General features: G+C 43.5%; 1 protein-coding gene across 3 annotated transcripts in view; it reads left to right on the forward strand.

Annotated features, from left to right (window-relative positions):
- The window catches only part of LOC137379829 (putative ankyrin repeat protein RF_0381), a 214,984-nt gene that overhangs the window by 97,152 nt on the left and 94,151 nt on the right, over window positions 1-23,681 (forward strand). For 2 of the 3 annotated variants that reach the window (XM_068051206.1, XM_068051209.1), the window contains exons 1-3: window positions 6,408-6,496; window positions 13,840-13,916; window positions 17,643-17,838. In XM_068051206.1, the coding sequence (XP_067907307.1) occupies window positions 13,897-13,916; window positions 17,643-17,838 (216 nt within the window). In that variant the 5' untranslated portion in view covers window positions 6,408-6,496; window positions 13,840-13,896. Of the gene's footprint in view, window positions 1-6,326; window positions 6,497-13,839; window positions 13,917-17,642; window positions 17,839-23,681 lie in introns of those variants that run through there. The other variant, XM_068051208.1, reaches the window with a different exon arrangement.

Genomic DNA, 23,681 nt, shown 5'->3' on the forward strand with positions numbered 1-23,681 from the left:
ACAAGACTTTTCGTAGCTGACAATGTTTTGATCTCCAATATCATTTTGCTGCCTTTCATTTTTGCCACCTGGTTATTTTGGGAAGCTTGAAAAAATGTTCCCCTTCGCATGTGGCCGCATCTCTTCACTGACTACAGTAAAGCTGGATATGTTGTTCTCCCATTGTGCAAGATGTCAGCAGGGTGCCATGAAGTATAATCAAGGCTGGCCCTGGACATCGAGGTGGGGCCAGTTGTATGCAGTGTGTGAAGGTGCAAAGCTCCCAGCACAACATTTACTCAAAATGGCATCAACTTTGGAAAATTAGTCCCATAAATTGCAGCCATTCGTTTCAAAGAACGAAACAATATTTAAAATTGAGTAGCGTGGGATGGTATTTTCATGTACTGAACAGGGACTTCTTTTTAACAGTTTTCTTTAAAATATCAATACTAGATTTCATAATGGAGAGAAAATTGAAGGGTGAGTAAGCTTAAATTACTGTTGTGTGTCTCCGAGCAGCTGGTTATTAAGCATCATTGGCAGCGGCCTGGAAATTGTTTCTTAGCCTCTTCCTACTCATACATCAAGTATGTGCTGTGTGTGGAGGGGTAAGAAGGAATTTCAAAAGATGACACATTGAAAAAATATATGAATAGTGCAAGTAGTTAAAATAAATCGTGAAAGAAAAATATAAAATTATTCAACAGAAATTAAAAAATAATGAAGGTTGTTATTTTTCAGGTACTGGGAGCTTTGCACCTTCACACACTGCACACAACTGGTCCCACCTCGATGTTCATGGCACCCTGCTGACATCTTGCACAGTGGGAGAGCAACATATCCAGGTTTTCTGCAGTCAGTGAAGAGATGCAGCCACATGTGAAGGGGAAATCTTTTCAAGCTTCCCAAAATAACCGTGTGGCAAAAAATGAAAGGCAGCAAAATGATGTTGGAGGTCAAAACATTGTCAGCTAGGAAAAGTCTTGCCCATGGAAAAAGAAATAGCTGGTAGAGAAAAGGAAAAGCAATAAATATAGCCTGTGGGCAAAATATGGAGTAAGTCCATTTGATGGATAGTGAACCAGAGGGTACAAAGGAGTTATCCAAGGCACCCTCGTCATCTCCTTAAAAATGATGGCCCAGAGTTTGCAGTCAGTGGCGAAACAAGGGCGCTCGCTGCTGATCACGAAGTAAGTCTCACTGAGAGATCTAGCGATCGCTCTGGTGGGAATCTCACCTCGATCGCTGTGCAGTGATACTGCAACTGATTGCAGTTTATTTTACTGGGCATTGACAGCATGGTGCTGGAGAGATGTCACCACGTTGTCCAAACAGCCAATCACATTAAAGAATTTTTCACAGACTCTCCACAAGCAGGAAACAAAAAGCAATAAAATAAAATCACTTTTAAAATGTTTTACATGAAACAAATTAAAGATTGAGACATTCACATGGGATGAAGGTAGGAGGCAAAATATTCTGAAAAAGCTCTTTTTTTAAAACATAACTTTAAAAAAAATTGCATTAAAAAATCTACTGATTAATCAGTTAAAGCACTCCATAATTATTAAATTATTTTTTCAGGACTGGTTTTGTTGTTCGTCAAACTTTATTAATCACATCATTATTAAAAACACAGTTACACCTGATTGAACAAGGTGTAACCATTTAAGAGGTTTCTAACAGTGATGTGGGGGCACAAAAGTTGAAGTTCTCGCTGATTTCAGTGATTGCTGGCTCTGGCGGGTGGGTGTGAGGGGGAGGGGTGTGCGGTCCACAGTGCAGCCTGTGTCAGAACCCTGAGTGAAAGACTGCAACTTCAGGATTTCCCTGCTAATCTGTGCATGCCTGACATCTTGAAGTTGTGGTCAATTTCAGAGGGGTAATGACAGTGAACACTGGCAGGTTGCCATCACAACTCCCACAAAGAATTTGGCCCAATTTCAGAAGATTTATGCAGTGGGATTGACATTCTATACCACAAGATGGTGCTGTTCTACACTCCAATACTATTATTCCCCATTCATTTGTTTGCAATTATTTTTACAAGGAAGACCAACAACAACATTGGTCTGTATTCATGGTGTCGTTGAATAGCAGCCACAGTGGAATCAAGGATATGTTCTCACTGACTTGAAGACACCCATCTGCTAAATTCTAATCTCAACTATGTTGAGATGAGTGTAACACAATAGTCATATCTTCAAAAGGCTGCTAAAATCAGAGGAAACATTAAACTGAGCATTGGTGAACAATTGTCCTGACTTGTGGGGAAAGAAAAAGATCTTTCTATACTGGATGTAGCTTTTTGAAGTCAGCATTTGGTATAAATCAAATATGCTGCATAAAATATTACCAAACTCAAGATAACTGAAGACAGTCATGGGGCCAATCATACATAACATGTCAAAAAGAAAGGATCTAATCATATGTCTTTGCCCAGTAAATAGTCTAATGAACCCCATCCATTCCCACTTGTGTGCTTACTTTATCCCTGACATGCAAAAAATGAGTGTAGGAAATATGGGCTGGGAATTTTCTTGGACCAACATCTGCTCCAGTACTGTAATTGTGTCAGACACTTATAAACAAATGCCTCAATGTTAACCCTTTCCACCAATAGACAGGAAAGAATCAGGGGTTAAAATATCAGAAAGGGGTCAGGCAGCATCTGTGGAGAGCACAGCTGAGTTGATTATGTGGACGTGGACCCTTTAGCAAAACATAAGTTTACTTTGGTGTTAATAAAAAAGATTTCCGTCCTTCCAAACCCTCCCATGTGGCAAGTTTTCAACTTTTAGTCATGCTAATTGGAGGTGGTAACGAAAGGAAATGTGAACCCACACAGTGGAAAGAATAGAGAGAAAACCTGAGGGGAAGTAACCTGGACTACTCTCACATGCCTTCCAGCAGCTACTTAAATACAAGAATTGGCAGATGTCTGGGAGTAGATTATCTGGCAAATCCCTCAGGGAAATTGTGCACATTTCTAGTGTAGGAATGGAAGGGGAGGGATTCTTGAGGAGAAAATTAGAAAAAATGAAAATTAGAGAAAGCAGAAATTTAAATGTTACCTGTTAGGCAGATCTTATTTGAGGCAGCGTGTTTGCAATGTGTGGTTGTCACAGTGATATCCCGGGGGCATTCCCAACAGTGGGAATAGCTGTCAGTGCTGTCAAAATAATCTTGTGTCTGGAATAAAAAGGATGGTGTAGTGCATCTTTTAGTATAAAATGCTTTGCTGACTATAATAGTCTTAATAGTAATTAAACATTTCTGTAAATCAGACAGGTTTATTGTGATGGTAAAAGGATGCACTTTGTTTGCAGGCAAATGTTAATTGTTACTGGTGATGCTTGAAGGCATTTGAATAGATTTATTAAGCCTGAAGAAACCTGTGTTCATGTTCAGTGTATTTGTAATCTGCAACAAAAGCAAGAGAACCACTTAATAATTTTATTTTCATATGGGATTTACAATTTGTTATCTACTATTGATATTGTCTGTCACTGAGAAACAAATCTCAATTACAAAAATGTCTCCTATACTTGGCAAGTTGTTTATTTTGTCCATAAGCCCAATGTTCAAATGCAGAATTAGTGTTACTGTTCATCGGAACTGAAACACTTCACCCTATATTTAGCCTGGGGATGAGCTACTTTCCAGCACTGAGCTGAGAAATAATGCAACTATCCAGCTTAGTGTAACATCATTATACATATCTGCCCATCTCCAATCTTCTGTCTAGTAAACTGCTGTATCTGATTCTTTGCAGTCTGCTGCCTGACCCACCTCAGCCAAGAACTGGTTTCTCCTCTGCAGTAAGCTAGCCTTTATAGTTTTATGGACACAGATTTTCTCTGATTAAAATTAAATAAACTATTTTTGGCTAGTAAAAAGTTAATTCAGTAAAGTTAAATAAAATTTATGATTAGCAAGTAGTAAACAACAATTTAAAAAATCAGTATTAGTGTATTGGCAAGGAAGCAATTTGGGGGTGAAATGCAAACATTTTATTTGTACATGGGATATGATGATGCTGGCCAGGCTGCATTTATGAAAATCCCCAGTTACCCTGAAAAAGTGTCGGGAGGCTTTCTTCTTGAACTTCTGGATTCCCTCTGCTGAAGGTGCTCCCCATAATCATGATAGTTAGGAAATTCCAGCATTGTGACCCAACAACAATCAGGGAATGGCAGGATGTGTGTGAGTCGGATGATGTGTGACTTGAAGGAGAAACTGGAGATGATATGCTCCTCTGACATTGCTGCTCTTGTCTTTGGTGGTGGAGGGGATGGGGCTGGGTGGTGCTGTCAGAATAGGTTTGCTGAGTTTCTGTACTACATCCTGTAGACAGTACATATATAAAGACTTAGCAGCAGTGCCTGAAATATTTATACCCCATTCTGGAAATGTTTGGGTAATCTGGGAGGGTTGGCAAATTTAATGATGCTGCTTTTGGCACATGCTTATACACTTCCCATTGATCAAAGGTTGGTTGCTCAGTTTGATAATAATACAGAATTGAGGGATGTGCCAGGCCATGGGGATACAGATTGTGGTCGTGTTGCTGCCACTGGACCACGGCGTCTCATGGATGCCAATTTTTGTGCTGCAAATCTGCCACGCTATATAGTGGGAAGTCTCCTCATTGGCGTAATAATGATGCATCTAATCATACTTTGAGGAACATTATTATACTGTATAGAGTCATGTAGATTCACAGATTTAGGTCCAGTGTCTCTCCTCCTTGCCGTTCCTTCATAAGGTTTTAATAAAGTTTTGCTTGAATCATGTGATTGAAACCTTATTTCATACTCGCTGCTCAGAAATTTCATAAATTATTCACAGTTGTATATATTTTCATTGCTGTGATTAGCATTGCATTGTGTTTAAGCACCCTGTTGATAGAATGTTGCCACAATGTAACCAAAAGATGTAGCTGCAGATTTCCTGTATACTTTCTCTCAACCTACCGCCTAGTTACATAATTATGGATGAACCAAAAATTTCACCAATTGAATGCTAGGAAAACCAAAGCCATCGCCTTCAGCTTCCAACAATATTGCATAGACTTGCTCCTGTCTCTATCTTTCTTCCTAAGTATTCACTTAGGCAAAACCAGATCATGCTTCAAACACATTTCCTATCTACCACAGAGACAGCATATTTCCAATTCTGCAGCATTGTCTATCTTCACCCAATTTTTTCCCTCTTCTGCTGAAACCCTTAGTCATTTTTGTTACCTCATGACCTCACTTTTTGAATGCATTCTCACCAGCCTCCTGTCCCACACTAGATCTTGGTCATCTGTCAACCTTGCTGATCTCCACCAGCTCCTTGTCCCTCAGGGTACCACATTCAAATTCATTCTTCTTATTTACAGATCCTTCCATGCTTTCCCCCCCCCCCCCCCCCCCCCCCAACCAGCCTTACTCCCTAGCCCACGCCATCATCTCTACCATGGGGTTCTGCTGACTCTGAGCTCCTGTGCTTTCCTCATGGTGTCAAAGCTTTCACCAGTCATGCTGACCCTCCCCTTTCAAACTCCCTCTCTAACCCTCTTCACTTTGCTACATCCCTCCCATCCTTTAAGAGCCTCCTCAAACATACATTTTGACTGTGCCAACTCTCCTAAAGCCTTCATTGCTTGATCCATCTCTCTTCTACATAAAGTGCCATGGGATAGTTATTACTAAAGGCAATATACAAATGCAAATTGTTGTTAGTAGCATAAAGGAACTGAAACAATTAGTATTGTGCATTTCTGTTCTTCTGAATTCTTTAAAGTACAATTTTACTCTGAACTATGCATCTTCAACATAGTATATATCCTGTAGTCTGGAGTCATGCAAGTACTGAAACTCATCTGTGAAAACTGTGGGTTTCACAACTGTATGACTTTGGCTGGAAAAGTATCTATGTGGGCTTGAATTGCATTCAAACTACATTGTTCTCGGACAAGACTGGATGCCACCATTTCACCATCTGTTCTGTGTACTTGCATAAGTCAATTCGATTAATGCATCTCCAGTTTCAATCATCCTGCTTGTAACAGTACTCCTGTGACTGCCCACATAGTGAACCAAGTCATCAGAGGGAGGTGCTCAATAGAGGGACAGGTACTTTCCCCCACGAGAAATTGACAGAAAGAGACATCTCCCCATGGATCACCCTTGCAGAAGTCACCTTAAAAGTAAAGGCCTGGGAGCAAGTTTTATATTTTTTGTCTCAGTCAAGGAATGATACACCTTATGGAGAAGACTTAAAAGACGGAAGATGGGAATTAAGGAGGGGGAGAGGAAAAATTAGATTTTTTTATTTTCGTTTCTTTTATCTTTTAGAAATATGTCGATGAACGATCTGTGCTTGTCGCTGGCAATTGCTTTCACCCAAACTAATTGCTTCTATCTTGCAACTGAGAAGGAGACCTTCCCAGAAAGTAGAAAAATAGTTCTTCAGGATAAGAAAACTAAGAAATTTACTGAAGATTTTTCAGGATATCAACCTAATGGTAAGTAATTGTTACGGCCAGGTGGGTGATGGCGTGGCTTGTTTCCACTGTTCACATCCCAACTGACCACAGCAAGTGTTTTTGTTACTAAGGTTTTAATTTGCATGTGTTTTATTTGCCAAGTTTTTTTGAGGTTTAAAACAGAAGATTAACTATTTATTGAACAATGTTCATTCCTGAAATGGTCGCAACAGTACCCACGCACACATTCACTCTCACCGACACACAAACAAAAATAGATAGATAGAGAGGAAAAAGGTAAGTGGTTTGAAGTGAGGTAGGTGCTCAGGCTTCATGTAAACCTGTTGAATTTTCTTGGAGGACAGTTTCTCTTTTAAAGTTGCATGCCTGGGTGTTTGTAGTTTTCTGGTGGTTAAGACTTAAGACTGGAGGCGGTGATCACTTTCAGTTTTCTGCTGCACCAAGTTGAAATGTATAATTCACAGCAGGGCTCTTTCTTTTGTTTATGCTGGGCTACTTTTCACGGCCTTTGGCCGGACTGCTTTGCGGTGATGTTCTTGTGATCGCACTCTCTCTCCCTCTCCAGAGAGCTTCTTTTTAAGGTAAAAATCTCTCACATTAGCCTCTGTTAGGAGATGCATGGCTCCCTGCCTGTTGTGGCCATACAATGGACCAGGATGTGGCTACTTCACACCTTCTTTGTTTCAGAAGAACCCATTCAATTCAGGAATGTCTCTTGATGGCTTCAGGATGGAGTAACTAACACCTCGTGGCTTGCAATGTATCCTTTTGTCCTTCACAGTGAAACAGTTTGAATATACAGGCCAAGTCAGCTGATCGTCAGCAGCCATTTTGAAGCACATTGTCCACTTTTTAAAGGAAAAGTCAATTTTTATAACTTTTCAGTTTGGGCTCTGTATTTTCATCGCTGCACTTTTCATGAGTGTGACATAATGGTCACAAGTCAACATTTACCTATATAGTACATTTATACCTGTTGGGAGACATAGCAAATCTGCACATTAAAAGAGTTGAAGGGTAGCATGGAATATGCTGATTGACATTATTTTCCACTTCTTACTCAGGAATTAACATTTTATTGTATCTTGATGATACATGAATTAGTTTCAGCCTGAAACATGCTTCATTTATTCCTCCTTTACTTCCTGATCAGACAGAGATTAAAAAGGGCATACTTACGCTCATGCCGATTTCTAGATTGGCCACTCACATTTCAAAAACAGCACATGATACTATTATGTAGGAACAGTCCAGTGACTCTTACAATGCTGTTGTGTAAGATTTATTTTGGCACTTTCACTTAGCAACCTATACATAACATGTCTGGAAATGTACAGTATATCTCAACTTACACTTTGAAAGGCACGCACTGATATCTGCTTACCCCTGTGGTGTCAGCATGGCTTAGTTGGTAGCACTTTTGTCTGAGTCTAAAGGTTGTAGGTTCAAGTCCTACTCCAGGACTTGAGCACAAAAATCTAGGCTGACATTCCAGTGCAGTACTGAGGGAATGCTGCTCTGTTGAAGCTGACATCTTTAAGATGGGATGTTAAACTGAGGTCCTGTCTGCCTTCTCAGGTGGATGTAAAACACCCTGTGGCACTATTTTGAAGAAAAGTAAAGGAATGATCCCTGGTGTACTGGCCAATATTTATCCCTCAATCAACATCACAAGAACAGATTAGCTGGTTATTATCACATTGCTGTTTGTGGGAGTTTGCTGTGCACAAATTGGCTGCTGCGTTCCCTACATTACAACAGTGACTACACTTCAAAAGTACTTCATTGACTGTAAAGTGCTTTGAAATATCTGGTGGTTGTGCACAGAGCTATATAAATGGTATATATTTTGTACTGAATGGAAGATCAAGGTGTAAGCCTGTGCCATTTTCCAATATGCACGCCCAATGGACGAGATACTATCCCAGGATTACAGATCAGAAAGTTTACCCTTATGTCCCTTTAATTGAGTGTTGCATTGTAACCTCCTCCCCATGTTGCTGATCATGTTTACCTGGAACCACAGTAATTAAAGTACATGGGCTTTTTATTCTGAGTATAGCTTACAAGCATTCTGAGGGTGGACCGCATGTGCCTCTCTAACGGCATTACTACCACTCACACGGAGTTGTGCCTCAGAACTCTGGCTGCTGTGGGTGAGAATGGAATGTAGCGGTCCTGTTTGGAAGCCCCTATTCATGCTTCCCTTTACACTTGGCAAGTTGAAGATGATGGTGGAACCCAGAGCCTTAATGGCAGCAATCTGAAATTGAATTGAAGCCTTCAGAGCTCTCGGTACAGGCTCCATCAACGAGGACACGCTGTAGTGTGCATAGAGGTGACTGCACATTCCATAGTTGGCTCAACTGATTCACTGCTATGTGCAATGACCCCACACAAGTTGGAGGTCAACTCCTCCACACTGACTGGCATTTTGTGCGGGTTTCCTGGCAGGCAGTCCAATACATTAAGCAGTTGGCAATGTGCAACCACCAATCTTCTTTTCTAGGTTTGACACTGAATGTCTTCATCTGTGCTCTCTGCAGCAGAACTGGGATGAGTACACCCTCTGTCAAGCTGGTTCCTGGGCTGTCCTTTCCATCTGGCCTTACTCCTGTATACTTGTGCTGTCATGGAATAACCCTGGGCAGACTTCTCAGATTGACCCTCTGAAGTACTCATGGTACCGTTTCTGAGCTGGTGCGAATAAAGACAAGACTGAATTACTGTGCACTGTGCATCCTTGTAAGCCCTGTCCTCCTCTTACTCTGTTCTGTCTGGGCCCATAATTTGCTATTAAACTGTAAAGAAAAGAGAGAGATAAGGGTTCTAAAGGTTAACACTTAGCGGCAAGGGTTCTCAGAAACAGATGAGTCACAGCTCAAAGCAGCACCATGTTATCATACAAAGAGTGGGGAGGGCGAGTTCAATCAGAAGAGCAAAGGAGGGGAAAATGGTCATAAACCCTGCAGAATTAATCCTCCAGTTTTGCCGTTTTCCAAGCATCTGGCTCATCCTCTATCCATTACATGAATGACGGCCTCCTCTATTGAGGACAACACTTGAAATAATGGTGTTTCTCCTCCTGTTCATGTCTGCTCCCTCTTGTAGTCAAATTGTCTTGCAGAAAGAAATGGAATATGTTGGTGTAGGACCTGCAGAATTATTGTGAACATGAAAGCAAAAAACTGCAGATGCTGGAAATCTGATATAAAAATAGAAAAGGCTGGAAATACTCAGCAGGTCAGGCAGCATCTGTGGAGTGAGAAACAACAGTTAACAGACTGCATTTTATGGGCTCGCTAGGGATGAGAACGGAGGCGGGGGTGTGGGGTGTGGAGTGCTTGTCGCCTTCCAATTTAGTCCAGGGTAGGGATTTGTCGTCCCAGGCCATTTGAGGCCCTTAACTGGCCACTTAATGGCCACTTAAGGGCTTCGTCCTGCCTCCACCTCAATTTAATTGAAGGCAGAGGGACCCGCCACCGTGGGCAGATGCCAACAGATAAATCCTGGCGGCCTCCTAGCACGGTCCCTCCTTTGGGGGAAATCCCCCCAGCGGTGATCGCTGCCCCCCCACCGGCTTGAATGGCCCAGGCGTCCACGACCCTACTCACCACTCATGGAGTTTCTGGACTCTTCTCCTCTGAAGGACTTCCTACAGTACCAGCTGTGACTACTGCTTCCAATGGCATTGTCAGTACTGCAGAGCTGCCAGCCTTCCGATTGGCCGGCAGCTCTTGGAGACGGGAGCTCATCTCTTAAAGGGATGGCCCCGATGGTGGGCAGTTAATTGCCTGCCCAACGTAGAATTGTAACAGAGGTCCGATGGAGGGCTGGGGTGGGGGGGTGAGGTGGCTTCTCCCTGCTTTTCAGCCTGCTGCCAGGACTCCCCTTGCCAGAGTAAAATTCAACCCAATGTTTCAGGTCAATGACCTTTCGTCAAAACTAGGCTGTAAAGAAATATCAACAGGTTAAGTGAGTGGACGACAAGATGTTAGATGGAGTATAATGAGGGGAAGCGTGTGGTTATTCACTTTGGTAGTAAGAATAGAAAATCTGAATATTTTTTAAAAAGGTGTGAAACTTCTAAATGTTGATGTTCAGAGACTCTTGTGCGTACTAGTACAACGAGCAGAAAACTTTAGCATGCAGGTACAGAAGGCAATTAGAAAGGTAAATGGCATGTTGGCCTTTATTGCAAGGGGATAGAAGTACAAGAATAAGTCTTGCTACAATTGTATAGGGCTTTGGTGAGACCACGCTTGGAGTACTGTGTGCAATTTTGGTCTCCATTTTTGAGGAAGGATATACTTGCATTTGAGGCAGTACAATGAAGGTTCACTAGATTGTTTCCTGGGATGAGAGGGTTTTCCTATGAGAGGCTGAGTAAATTGGGCCGATACTCTCTGGAGTTTGCAAGAATGAGAGGTGATCTCTTTCAAACATACAAGATTCTATTGGGAGTTTACAGGTTAGATACTAAGAGGTTGTTTCCCTTTGCAGTGGAATCCAGAACATGGGGTCACAGTCTCAGGATAAGGGGTCAATCATTTAGGACTGAGATGAACAGAAATTTCTTAACTCAGAAGATTGTGAATCTTTGGAATTGATCCATCCCAGAGGGTTGTGGATGCTCCGGCATTGAGTATATTTAAGGCTCAGATAGACGGATGTTTGAAGCTGGATTTTTAATCGCCTGTGAAGGCAAGGTTGGATGCGGGTGTGGATTGAAAGTTGTGATCTCGGATGGCGTCACTTGTTTCCGATGAGTCCGGAATGCAATCTGATTTTCAAAGGGAGGGTGGGGTGGGGGATGTGGGGGAGAGGTGGGGAAGCCGGCAGCCAGCACACCTCCTATGAAAAGATTGTTGAGCTTGTTGTGGAGTTCATTAACAGTCTTTGGTGCAGCAGTTCGAGATTTTCAATTGGGGGGCATGGGGAAAACAGTGGGTCTGGGACATGATTGGGTTGAGAACACAACAGGGAAGCATGAATGCCAATGAATGCATTACTCAGCATTTGAGAGATTTAAACTCAGCTAGTTAACCAGTGTTGCTATCACTGGTGATGAGAGGCTTGTATTTGTGACCAGAGAGTGGTTGGACTCTTGAGAAGGATGTGAGGTAAGTGAGGGATTTGAGATGGCAGAAAGCTACTTTGACACTGAACAGAGTAGAGGATCAGCTTCAGCAAATGCATCCTCCTGGTCAGGAGGAGGCCAGAGGAGCACAGCAAGGGGCTGCAAGGGGAAGAAGGCACTACCTAAAGCATTGGGTGTAGCGTCTAAGAGTCAGCTGCCTGTGAGTAACAGAGCGCCAGAGCCGTAGGAGACTGCACCTATCCAGGCAGTTGGTCTTGGATATGTGTGCTCTGATCCACAATGACCTGATGCTTTGTGGCCCCCATGGCAGTCCCCTACCTGTAAACATCAAAGTCACCAATGCCCTGAACTTTTATGCATCTGGGTATTTCCAGGGATCAGCTGCGGACCTGGGTGGCATCTTGCAGTTAGCAGCTCATCACGCCATCAGGCAGCTCACAGATGCCCTCTTCTAGAGGGTGCGGGAGTACATCCATTTTGAGACAGATGGGCCAGTGCAGGCACAGAGGGCATTGGGCTTCGCTAGCATCGATAGATTTCCTCAGGTCCAGGGTCATCGATTGCACGCACATAGTCATCAAGGCACGGACAGACCAGCCAGTCAGGTTCCTGTATAGAAAATGCTACCACTCTCTGAATGTGCAGTTGCTCTGTGACCACAGGAATCATCTCGTGCAGGTCTGCACTCGGTTCCTGAGCAGCTGTCATGATTCCTTTATCCTTCAAGAATCCAAAGTGCCGCAACTCTTCAGGCCCACATCCAGACTCCATGAATAGCTGCTGAAGATAAGGGTTATCCACTGAACAGGTGGTTTCTGACACCCGTATGGTTCCCGGCCATGGATGCAGAGAGGTGTTACAACCAAAGTCATCCACTAACACATACCTGCATTGAACAGATCATTGGCATCCTGAAGATGTTCTTCCACTGTCTTGATCGGGTGGTGCCCTCCAGTATGAACCAGCCAGGATGTCTCGTGTTGTGGACCTTAGCTTTGCGCTGCACAACATGACTATACAAAGAGGTCTGGAGCTGGCTGAAGAGGATGAGGAGGAAGACGAGGAGGAACAGGAGGATGAAGTTGGTACTCTAGAGGAGGCCAGTGCCCAGGCATTGAAGGAAATCCGCCAAGGCTATCCCATGCTCACAGAGATCGGCAGGCTGACATGGCTGCTAGGGCCACGCTAATTCAGCAACATTTCACTTGGGTAGCTCCAAGCCCTACTGACAGATGAATCTGTAAGTCACCTTCCATCAGAGAGAGAAGTTATTCAGTAAGCACACAAATCTGAATAATCCCATTGCCAGCCCCGTCAATTGATAATGGGGTCCCCACGTCAATAGTCTCCCCCCAATGCAGACTATGGACCGCAAGTAATCTAGCTAGACTGCACCCTGCCCAGGCCCCTCACTATGACCCTTTTGACATCAAGCAATGATAACACACAAGTCTGCTTGTTGACATAATCAATAATATAACAAACAAAAAAGGCAATGAACATATAAAAATCTAAAAGCATCACCCAGGCGACCCATAAAATGCATCAAACAACGTGGCATCTTGCATTCATGACCACTCCTATGAGGTGCTCCCCCTGTGGCTGAAGATGAGGTGGAGGCAGCCTGCTGCCTTGTCTCTGCTCGCAGCTGAGATGCCTGTCCTCTTCTTGTTGGGAGGTGCCCTGGGGGGGGGGGGGGCTACTGCCCCTGCCCATCATTGCAGGGGCAGCCTCTGTCACAGGGCCTTGCTGCATGGATGTTACTTCAGTTAGAGGGGCCGAGGAGGTGAGGGATGGTGTTGGTGCCCCCTGAGGGATGGCCCCCTCATCAGCCTGTTTGATCGCCTCAGCCCTTTCATGGTGCCCCTATGAGGCCACCAGCTAGGACGTAGCTGGCATCCACTTCAAGCATCACAACGCCATCAATGACACTGAGCATTCAATGTTACAGAGAGTCTCACTCTTTCTCTGCATATCAATGCACTGTTCCTGCATCCACTCAGAGTGGTGCTGCATATGGCTCTCCAAGGGGTTAGCTACTCTCTCAATGGAGGAGTTCATGCACTCAAAACCCTGAGGCATAATGGAGCACATGTGCTGCATGGACTCTTCCATTGTCTGCCCATGGCTCCGCAATGCCTCAGGGATCTCCTCCATGCAGGAACTGATCTGTGTCTGATGGTTTTCGAATTGTGTAAGAATTCTGTGAACAGAGTAGATTATGTACAATGGCTTACTCTTTTTGTGTTTTTGTACTTAGTCTCAGTTCGAAAGATCTTGAAGCTTCCATTAACTGGTCTGGTTGAGATTGACCCAAATGCTTATCCAGATTATCATGTAAGTACTATGTTGAGTTAACCTTCTCATTTTTTGTTGCATATTAATTTTGTCATTCTACATAGATTAAAGTTAATTTTGTTTTGCTGATAGTTATTTTTTGAAAGTAAAACAAGAAATAAGAAACTGAAGATGAACATGCGGTAAGTGCAGTCATAATAGTGGTAATCATTTGCATCTCAATCTTGTATTACAGTTGAGATAAAAAATTAAAAATGTGTTCCGACATTATTCTTTTCTTTTATAGATAGAACAATAGATGTTATATGGTTACTATAATATTAATTGATCTTTGATATGTGAATTATTGTAAAACTCACGGGACTACAAGTAATATTCAAAGAAAATGTCAGTTTTTATTATAACTTGACTGGAACATATACATACAAAGAGTTACTGCACATCTGAATACATCACATTCTGTTGGGCTACACCCACAACTCCCTGGCCATGTGTGACGCGACATCACTTCCTCTGGTGATTTTCATTTACAGCTCTTAAGGTGCTCTCCTCTTAAGGTTATCCCACAACAGTTACTGACTATTTTAACACAAATAAAAGATGTTGGTGCTGAGCAGTTTTTCCCGTTTTGTCATTGTGTTTTACCTCTGGCCTCTGAGTGTAGCACTCTAAATCCTTCATTTTGCATACCAATAATCCTTATGGCCTCAGAGGTTAATTCCTAACCCAGCTAACGTTTTGTGGCTAAGATTATTTTCATGTGGAGCCTTTACAGTGTGAGGAGACTTCTCTCTCCTCAATCTAGGCTGGATTCAATCCCTATTCCAGGAGGCAGAAGCCTAATGTCTCACCTACTACACCACCCATGTTGTATCTAATGAAACACAAATCAGCCTTAGTTTAATAGGGCTGAATTTTACCAGCCTTCTAGAGACAGGATAGGGGATGGGGAAGGAGTGTGAAATGGTGAGGGAAGATGGGGGTGCTGCAGTGCCCGTCCCCGACGCCATGGAATTTTATCAGTGGCAGGAAAGGTGGAGGATGGCCTTCCTGCCCAGAGGCTAATTGAGGCCCTTAATTGGCCAATTAAGGGCCTCTTCCCGTCATTGCTGGGATTTTACCAGAGGCTGGGGGGCCCTCCATCATGTGGGGAGTAAAACCTGGTGGCCTCCCTGTGGGCTGGGGGCTTTCTTGATCAGGCATTCTGTGGCCCACGGAGGTGGCTTCCGGTTACCCTCAGCAACTCCCCTGCCTTCCAGTCCCTCACCGTGACCTGCCTGATTGGCCCCAGAGACCCCTGACCCTACTTATCCTATGGGGAGGTCAGCAGCCATTTGTGACATCTGCAGTCCCAGCAGTGACCATTGCTTCTGGTGGTGCTGCTGAGCCGAAGAGCTGTCAGTCTCCGATTGGCTGGCAGCTCTTGAGGGCGGGCTTCCATCGTTTAAAGAGCTGGGAGCCCTAGTACTAGACAGTTAATTAACTGAGCACCAAAAAATGCTGCCGGAGGTCCTCCAAATGGCCGGGACATTTTTCCCCAAATTCTTTGGCAGTGATTGCAACAGTCTCCCTTCTGGGAATTTTCTGGACACCATACTCTATTCAATGAAAATATAAAATTATTCCAAACTAAAATTTGCTAATCGGCATTGGATCATGCATGACTCTGGATGTCGTGTGTAATGTTATATTATCTACCATTACTTAGAAACTTTCTACTTGGACTATGAATGAGTGGTAGAAGAATGGTCAGCTTCTGAAAATGACACATAAATTGCTGGATGTGCAGAGACTGGGAGTTTCAAAAGGTTTCATTGCACAAAATTCCTGGAAACCCAGCAAGATAATTTATAGATTTAAAAGGCTGAATGGCAAGTTTCTGTGCTGCAACAATATCTGAAAACATTTTCAAAGGGTGCCAGATAAATATGTTAAGAAGGCCATTCAGCCCATCTTTGTCATCCATCTGGAAAGGTGCTGTAGTCCCCTCTTTGTGGCATATAATCATTTCTTAAGTAATTCCAGGGTTTTCATTTCCTCAGCTTTCCTTTGAAATCATTTCTCTGTGTTGATCACTCTGTGTGAAAACAGGCTTCGTAAAATTAGTCCCAGCATTGCTGTCTCGAAAATTCTAAGGGCTTTTCCTGAAGTAACAAGCCTGGGGAAAATGGTGTAAATGGCTGTTTTTGGCCATTTCTGTTGTTTCTTTGTTTCTGTTTCTCTGTGGATTCACTAATCTCTCACTGCAGTAATGGCAGAATGCCAGCAGAACCCCTATGGAACTTTGGGACTGGCTTTTACTAGTTTGAATATGTTTTCATTTGCCCTACTCTTGTAATTTAGTTTAAGGTAATTTTACAATATTGTTACAGTTCAGTATCTTTATATCTCTGAAAGATCATCTCCCAGACACATTTGTTCAAGGCTGAAAATCCCAGATTTCTCCAGTCTTTCCTCAATTCGCAGATCTCTGGAGCTTGGAATCAGCTTAACCAAGCCGGATGCCCACTCAACTGGATTTTTCTTTTGTTTCTGTCCCTTGGATTTTCTTCTCTTTCCCTCCACTCCTGAAGATATTGGCCTGGAGTTTCCGCTCGACTGCCTTTTGAGGTGCAATTTGCCTCACATTGGCGTAACCAGCCCAAAAGAGCGTGCATGCAAATTGCGTTTAGCACAACTCAAATTTGCGCCATCTTTTGCTCTAGGTTTAAAAACATTGAAGCCGACCCCGGCCGATGCCCCCAGGGTGAATTAATCACTATTAGGAGTTTTGACTAAATGAGGTCATTTGCAGGCTTTTAAGGAGGCTCCAAAATTTAAGCTGGATATTTTTGCATAAGGACACTAATAGATACGTTTTGAAATGTTTTAATTTTTGTTTGCTAAGGAACTGACGACTGTACCCCAATATAACTGGGACATTTTTTTAAAGTCGTCATTTTCAGTAATTTAAAATCAGATTACTCACAGAGGATTTAGTGTGATTTTAAAATGCTTATTTTTTGTGATAAACCCATTTTCAGCCACATTAATCAAACTTTACCAAGTCACCACTTTTGAATATATCAATGAATATTTTTAAAGCAATTTTTTTGTTTTAAATTACGTTTTAAAATGCTGCCCAATTGTACTGATTCATGGCAATTTTGCATTCGGTGTTATGCAAATGAGTTTGAGCAGAAGCTCAGGAAAAATAAACACTTCAAAACTGATGCAATTTTGGGCACATTTTGTGCCGGATTTGCAGAAGGCACCCAAAGGCAGAACTCTAACCCAGTAACATAGTATTGCTAATTTAACAGTAAGAGCTAGAAACTGCACAGAGATTAGCTATCTTACTGTGGGAGCACAGCAACCTAGCCCAACCCTGCCCTCAACTACATCATGAGGTTACTGACTGGTGACTAGGAGCAGGAACCCTGGTTAGTTCATCCATCCCATATTTAATCTGAAGAGAATGCAAGTGCTCCCCAGATTGAATAAGGGACCTATCTGTTTTTATGGCTCAATATGAGTGCATTTATTCAATGAGTTGTTGGGAGTCCTGGCTGAATTTTCATATCTATTGTTCGAAAAGACTGAAAATATATTAACTGTGTTGGGATAGATGAATATTATGCTTATTAACACATCTATCTGTGCATCAGATGCATAGTTTATGTATCCTCTGTATTGTGAGAGATTTGAAGTTCACTCAATATTTTTATTTAAAAAATGCTCTTATGACAAAAACTAATACTTTTTAAATTAAAATTTTTATAACAGCATTTTGTACCAAGTATTTCCTGGTAGCCCAGGTTACTGGCAGAGAATTTTCTTTCACGCTGTGAAAAATGGTGACTTCCAAGTTGTAAAAAATATGGTTCAGTTTTTCAAGGATTCATGTCTTGATGTTATCCATTCAAAAGAAACAGCCTCTGGCAATGGATCTCTGCACTTGGCATGTCGGAAGGGCCATTTTGTAAGTATTGGTATGATGTTTCCATTCATCTGCATCTTATATTTATAAATAGTTTTTTTCTATGGTGTCTTGCTATCAGTTTATGCCCACCATAGACCATTTGTTAACAAGAGCAAACAGGTTGCAGATTCCTCCTTTGTTTTAGAAATTTATTATCTTCTACAACTGGTGAGCAGGAGATGCATAATGTACTTTAGAGAAACATTAATGGTACTTGCTCTACATAGTGGGAGTAACTTTCTATTTACCAGTTGAATAGTAACTAAGCCCAGAAAATACCATACACATTGTTCTTTATTAAATTATCATATAATGTTACCACATATAATGGCCAGAGGAATTCTTTCACATCATGGCAATGTGGAAGTGCTACATTCAGTCTCCTGCCTTTTCTTCTTCCCTATTGCCCCTACCTCTCAACTGGCAACCCCATCCCCCTGCCACACCTACCTGAGGGCCTGAAATTTTCATCAGTTTCACCAGCAAGCTGCTTGGGTCATGCAACAGGATTCCACAGGTTGCTGGTCCAATTTAAATGAGGCATGATGCCAATATCAAGTGTGCCTCAGGCCTACCCATTTCAGTGCAGTGGTTGTTCCCTGTCCACACTGTCTCAGGAGGCCAGCGGTATCCAATTTCACCCCATTGTATTAAAAAATCTAGTTTATATGTTAGCCATATTATCAGATGAATCTTTTCCCTTTTTCCCAAATCATAAATATCAGGAAATTGGTTTGGGACCTACTATTCATATCTAAAGTTTATAATTATATTGATAGTTATCTAAGCCAGACCAGTCACACAGGATCCCAGTAAACAATAAATAAGGTGCAAGTTAATTCCTATTTGAAGATGAATTGGACACTGAAGTGTATTACTTCGCAACATCTACAAAAACTTTATACTGTCCCCACTGCTTCTAGTACGTAGGCTGGTATTAGTGCGATTTACCTGCTATAAGCAGTGGATCATAAAACCAATCTCCACTGCTGTGAACCCTGCAAACTCTACTGGTTGTTGCATTGTATTAGTAGCATTGTAGGAAGTTATATAGAAAGTGTTAGACTCTGGTAAAGGTTAAATAACAACTCGATTATTTACAGTTATTATATAGACTCTCTGCAAGCCACCTAAGCTAGCATCCTTCATGCTGCTATACCTTCTTCTCAAGCCTATCTCATGTGACTGTTACATCATCGCTCATACAGTGGGAGGGGTCTCTCGCATTGTCTTCGGTATTAACCCTTTACAAACTTACACTGCATTAGTCACTGCAATATGGATTGGTTTAGGAAGGTGCTTCCACTCAACTTTTGTACTGACCAAGAGAAACATCAAAAGAAAACATGAGTCTGTCATGAGTTTCTTTGTGTTATCTTACGCAACACAATGAGGTACATGGATTCCAGTTCCTTGAAGATCTCTGGAAGGTTTATTAACAGCTAAACTAGTACATACAATACAGAGCAAACTATATACAGAAACTTTTGTTCAGTGTGTTGCCGTGCAGAGTGACTGTGGCTTCCAGTTGCATGACTACATCCTGGTACTTAGCTCATTAGCATACTGAGTTCTTAAAGGGGCATCGCTCTTAAAATGATCATACTTTTTTCTTTCCAAAGATAAATCTTATACGCTGCAAGTAAAAACACATAAAATTGGATAATATCAAAATTAGCTATACAGGGATAGAGATTGTAAAATTTCCAAGTATAAAGATAAGGATTGTGAAATTTACGAGTGCAGAAGCTTAAGAGTCAATATATTGTTTTGGTGGTTTCACAACTCTTCCAGATCTTGTTACGGTACAACCTTTTGGGGATGTGGATTTCACCCTTAGCTGTTCTTGGCTTACAGATGTGTTGTCAATGTGTTGGTTGTTGTCCTGTTGTTCCTTCATACCCTCATCGTCAAGTGCATTCTTTTGAGTTCACTGTGCACAATTGGAGAATTGCACACTTCTCTTAATTGGCTTTGGTTCCTCCTCAACACTGCTCCATTAGGTGTTGTAACTTCGTAAGACTTAGGCTCACTGCATATTTTGGATACCCCTGCAGGTAACCATGTTCTCATTGTGGGGTGTATGACCCTGACCTTTTGTCCTATGTGTAATTGAGGTAATTCCACCCTTGCATGTTGGTCATGCACCATCTCCATTCTCCCTTGGTTTTTGAGCAGTGTCCCCTGCATCTTGGAGAATTTGGACAGCTGATGGTTTGCCAGAATCGTTTTCACTTGCCTGCCAAACATGATCTCTGCTGGTGATGGTAAGCCAGTGTCCATAGGTGTAGCTCTGAGGTGGAACATGGCAACACAAAAATCTTGTTTCGTTGTCCTACACTTCAGGATAAGTGATTTGACTGTGCAAACCATTTGCTCGGCAAGACCATTAGATATAAGGTAATGTGGTGAGGTGTCACATGGTTCACCCCCCATTTGTTGCACATATCCCTGAAAGATTTGTCCACATACTGTGGCCCATTGTCAGAAATAATTTCTTCAGGTGCACCGAACAGACGGAATATGGCACTCAATGGGTTGGATTTTACCAGCCCCTCGACGCCGTGGGTCGTGTTGGGGAGGCCCCTAAAATGCTAGCGGGAGCAGCCTGTCACGGCCCACGATGCCGAGAAGGCCCCGTCGGATATTAGTGGCGGCGACAAGGCCTTGGTGCGGGCCCCCCAACTTTTGGGGGTGGGGCCTTCATGTAAATATTCACATGAGGGTAATATGCATGCAAATGAACATACCTGCCGACAGCGACCATCCCATGCCGATTTTACGGCCGCTGGTCACAACTTGAGTGCCTTTGGAACCCCATATGGAGTTCCGAGGCGAGACAATGGTGGGGAAGGGACAGGAGTCAAATTATCAGGGCGGGGGGGAAGCGGGAAAAACTTTTTTATTGGGTGTGGGGATGGTGGGAAGGGGTTTAGGGTCAAAGAGAATAAAGTTCAGGGGGAAAGGTTGTCACAGATAACGAATTTTTTTGGGGGGGATAGGCCACAAAACTAAATATTTATGCATGGGGGTGGGGGATGGGGGATGGGAGAGGGGATTACAGGTGTGGACAAATCTTTATTTAAATTTTCATAGAACCGCCACCTTTAAAAATTTAAATTTCTCCTGAAGGGCTGGAAGACCTTTAAAAGTGGAACTGACTCCTCTATATCATGGGGGCGCCCACTCCGCCCCCTCCATCTAAATGAGCAGAGCGCAGCGCGCTGATAAAATTCAGCCCAATGTGTCTGCTACAACTGCGCTTCACGCGGCGTGAATCAAATTGGCCAAAGTCTGGCATCTGTGATGCTGGGCGGCACAGTGGCGCAGTGGTTAGCACCGCAGCCTGACAGCTCCAGCAACCCGGGTTCAATTCTGGGTACTGCCTGTGTGGAGTTTGCAAGTTCTCCCTGTGTCTGTGTGGGTTTCCTCCGGGTGCTCCGGTTTCCTCCCACATGCCAAAGACTTGCAGGTTGATAGGTAAATTGGCCCCTAGTATAGGTAGGTGGCAGGGAAATATAGGGACAGGTGGGGATGTGGTAGGAATATGGAATTAGTGCAGGATTAGTATAAATGGGTGGTTGATGGTCGGCACAGACTCGGTGGGCCGAAGGGCCTGTTTCAGTGCTGCATCTCTAAATAAAATTTTTTTAAAAGTGTCTTTTACCTATATTTTTTTTATTCATTCATGGGATGTGGGCGTCGCTGGCCAGGCCAGCATTTATTGCCCATCCCTAATTGCCCCTGAGAAGGTGGTGGTGAGCTGCCTTCTTGAACCGCTGCAGTCCATTTGGGGTAGGTACACCCACAGTGCTGTTAGGAAGGGAATTCCAGGATTTTGACCCAGCGACAGTGAAGGAACGGCGATATAGTTCCAAGTCAGGATGGTGTGTGACTTGGAGGGGAACTTGCAGGTGGTGGTGCTCCTATGCATTTGCTGCCCTTGTCCTTTTAGTTGGTAGAGGTCACGGGTTTGGAAGGTGCTGTCTGAGGAGCCTTGGTACATTGCTGCAGTGCATCTTGTAGATGGTACACACTGCTGCCACTGTTCCTCGGTGGTGGAGGGAGTGAATGTTTGTAGATGGGGTGCCAATTAAGCGGGCTGCTTTGTCCTAGATGGTGTCGAGCTTCTTAAGTGTTGTTGGAGCTGCACCCATCCAGGCAAGTGGAGAGTATTCCATTACACTCCTGACTTGTGCCTTGTAGATGGTGGACAGGCTTTGGGGAGTCAGGATTCCTAGCCTCTGACCTGCTCTTGTAGCCACGGTATTTATATGGCTACTCCAGTTCAGTTTCTGGTCAATGGTAGCCCCTAGGATGTTGATAGTGGGGGATTCAGTGATGGTAATGCCGTTGAATGTCAAGGGGAGATGGTTAGATTCTCTCTTGTTGGAGATGGTCATTGCCTGGCACTTGTGTGGCACGAGTGTTACTTGCCACTTATCAGCTCAAGCCTGGATATTGCCCAGGTCTTGCTGCATTTCTACGTGGACTGCTTCAGTATCTGAGGAGTCACGAATGGTGCTGAATATTGTGCAATCAAGCGAGCATCCCCACTTCTGACCTTATGATTGAAGGAAGGTCATTGATGAAGCAGCTGAAGATGGTTGGGCCTAGGACACTACCCTAAAGAACTCCTGCAGTGATGGCCTGGAGCTCAGATGATTGACCTCAACAACCACAACCATCTTCCTTTGTGCTAGGTATGACTCCAGCCAGCGAAAGGTTTTCCCCCTGATTCCCATTGACTTCAGTTTTGTTCAGGCTCCTTGATGCCATACTCGGTCAAATGCTGCCTTGATGTCAAGGGCAGTCACTCTCACCTCACCTCTTGAGTTCAGCTCTTTTGTCCATGTTTGAACCAAGACTGTAATGAGGTCAGGAGCTGAGTGGCCCTGGTGGAACCCTAACTGAGCGTCACTGAGCAGGTTATTGCTAAGTAAGTGCCGCTTGAGGACACTGTTGATGACACCTTCCATCACTTTACTGATGACTGAGAGTAGGCTGATGGGGCGGTAATTGGCCGGGTTGGACTTGTCCTGCTTTTTGTGTACAGGACATACCTGGGCAATTTTCCACATTGCAGGGTAGATGCCAGTGTTGTAGCTGTACTGGAACAGCTTGGCTAGGGGCGCAGCAAGTTCTGGAGCACAGGTCTTCAGTACTACTGCTGGAATATTGTCAGGGCCCATAGCTTTTGCAGTATCCAGTGCCTTCAGTTGTTTCTTGATATCACGCGCCGTGAATCGAATTGGCCGAAGTCTGGCATCCGTGATGCTGGGGACTTCAGGAGGAGGCCAAGATGGATCATCATCTCGGCACTTCTGGCTGAAGATTGTTGCAAATGCTTCAGCCTTATCTTTCGCACTGATGTGCTGGGCTCCCCCATTATTGAGGATGGGGATATTTGTGGAGCTTCTCCAGTTAGTTGTTTAATTGTCCACCACCTTTCATGGCTGGATGTGACAGGGCTGCAGAGCTTAGATCTGATCCGTTGGTTATGTGATCGCTTAGCTCTGTCTATCACATGCTGCTTACGCAGTTTGGCACACAGGTAGTCCTGTGTTGTAGCTTCACCAGGTTGACACCTCATTTTGAGGTCTGCCTGGTGCTGCTCCTGGCATGCCCTCCTGCACTCTTCATTGAACCAGGGTTGGTCTCCTGGCTTGATGGTAATGGTAGAGTGGGGGATATGCCAGGCCATGAGGTTACAGATTGTGGTTGAGTACAATTCTGCTGCTGCTGATGGCCCACAGTGTCTCATGGATGCCCGGTTTTGCATTGCTAGATCTGTTCGAAATCTATCCCAGTTAGCACGGTGGTAGTGCCACACAACACGATAG

The sequence above is a fragment of the Heterodontus francisci genome, chromosome 18 (assembly GCF_036365525.1).
Source record: "Heterodontus francisci isolate sHetFra1 chromosome 18, sHetFra1.hap1, whole genome shotgun sequence".
Lineage (NCBI taxonomy): Eukaryota > Metazoa > Chordata > Chondrichthyes > Heterodontiformes > Heterodontidae > Heterodontus > Heterodontus francisci.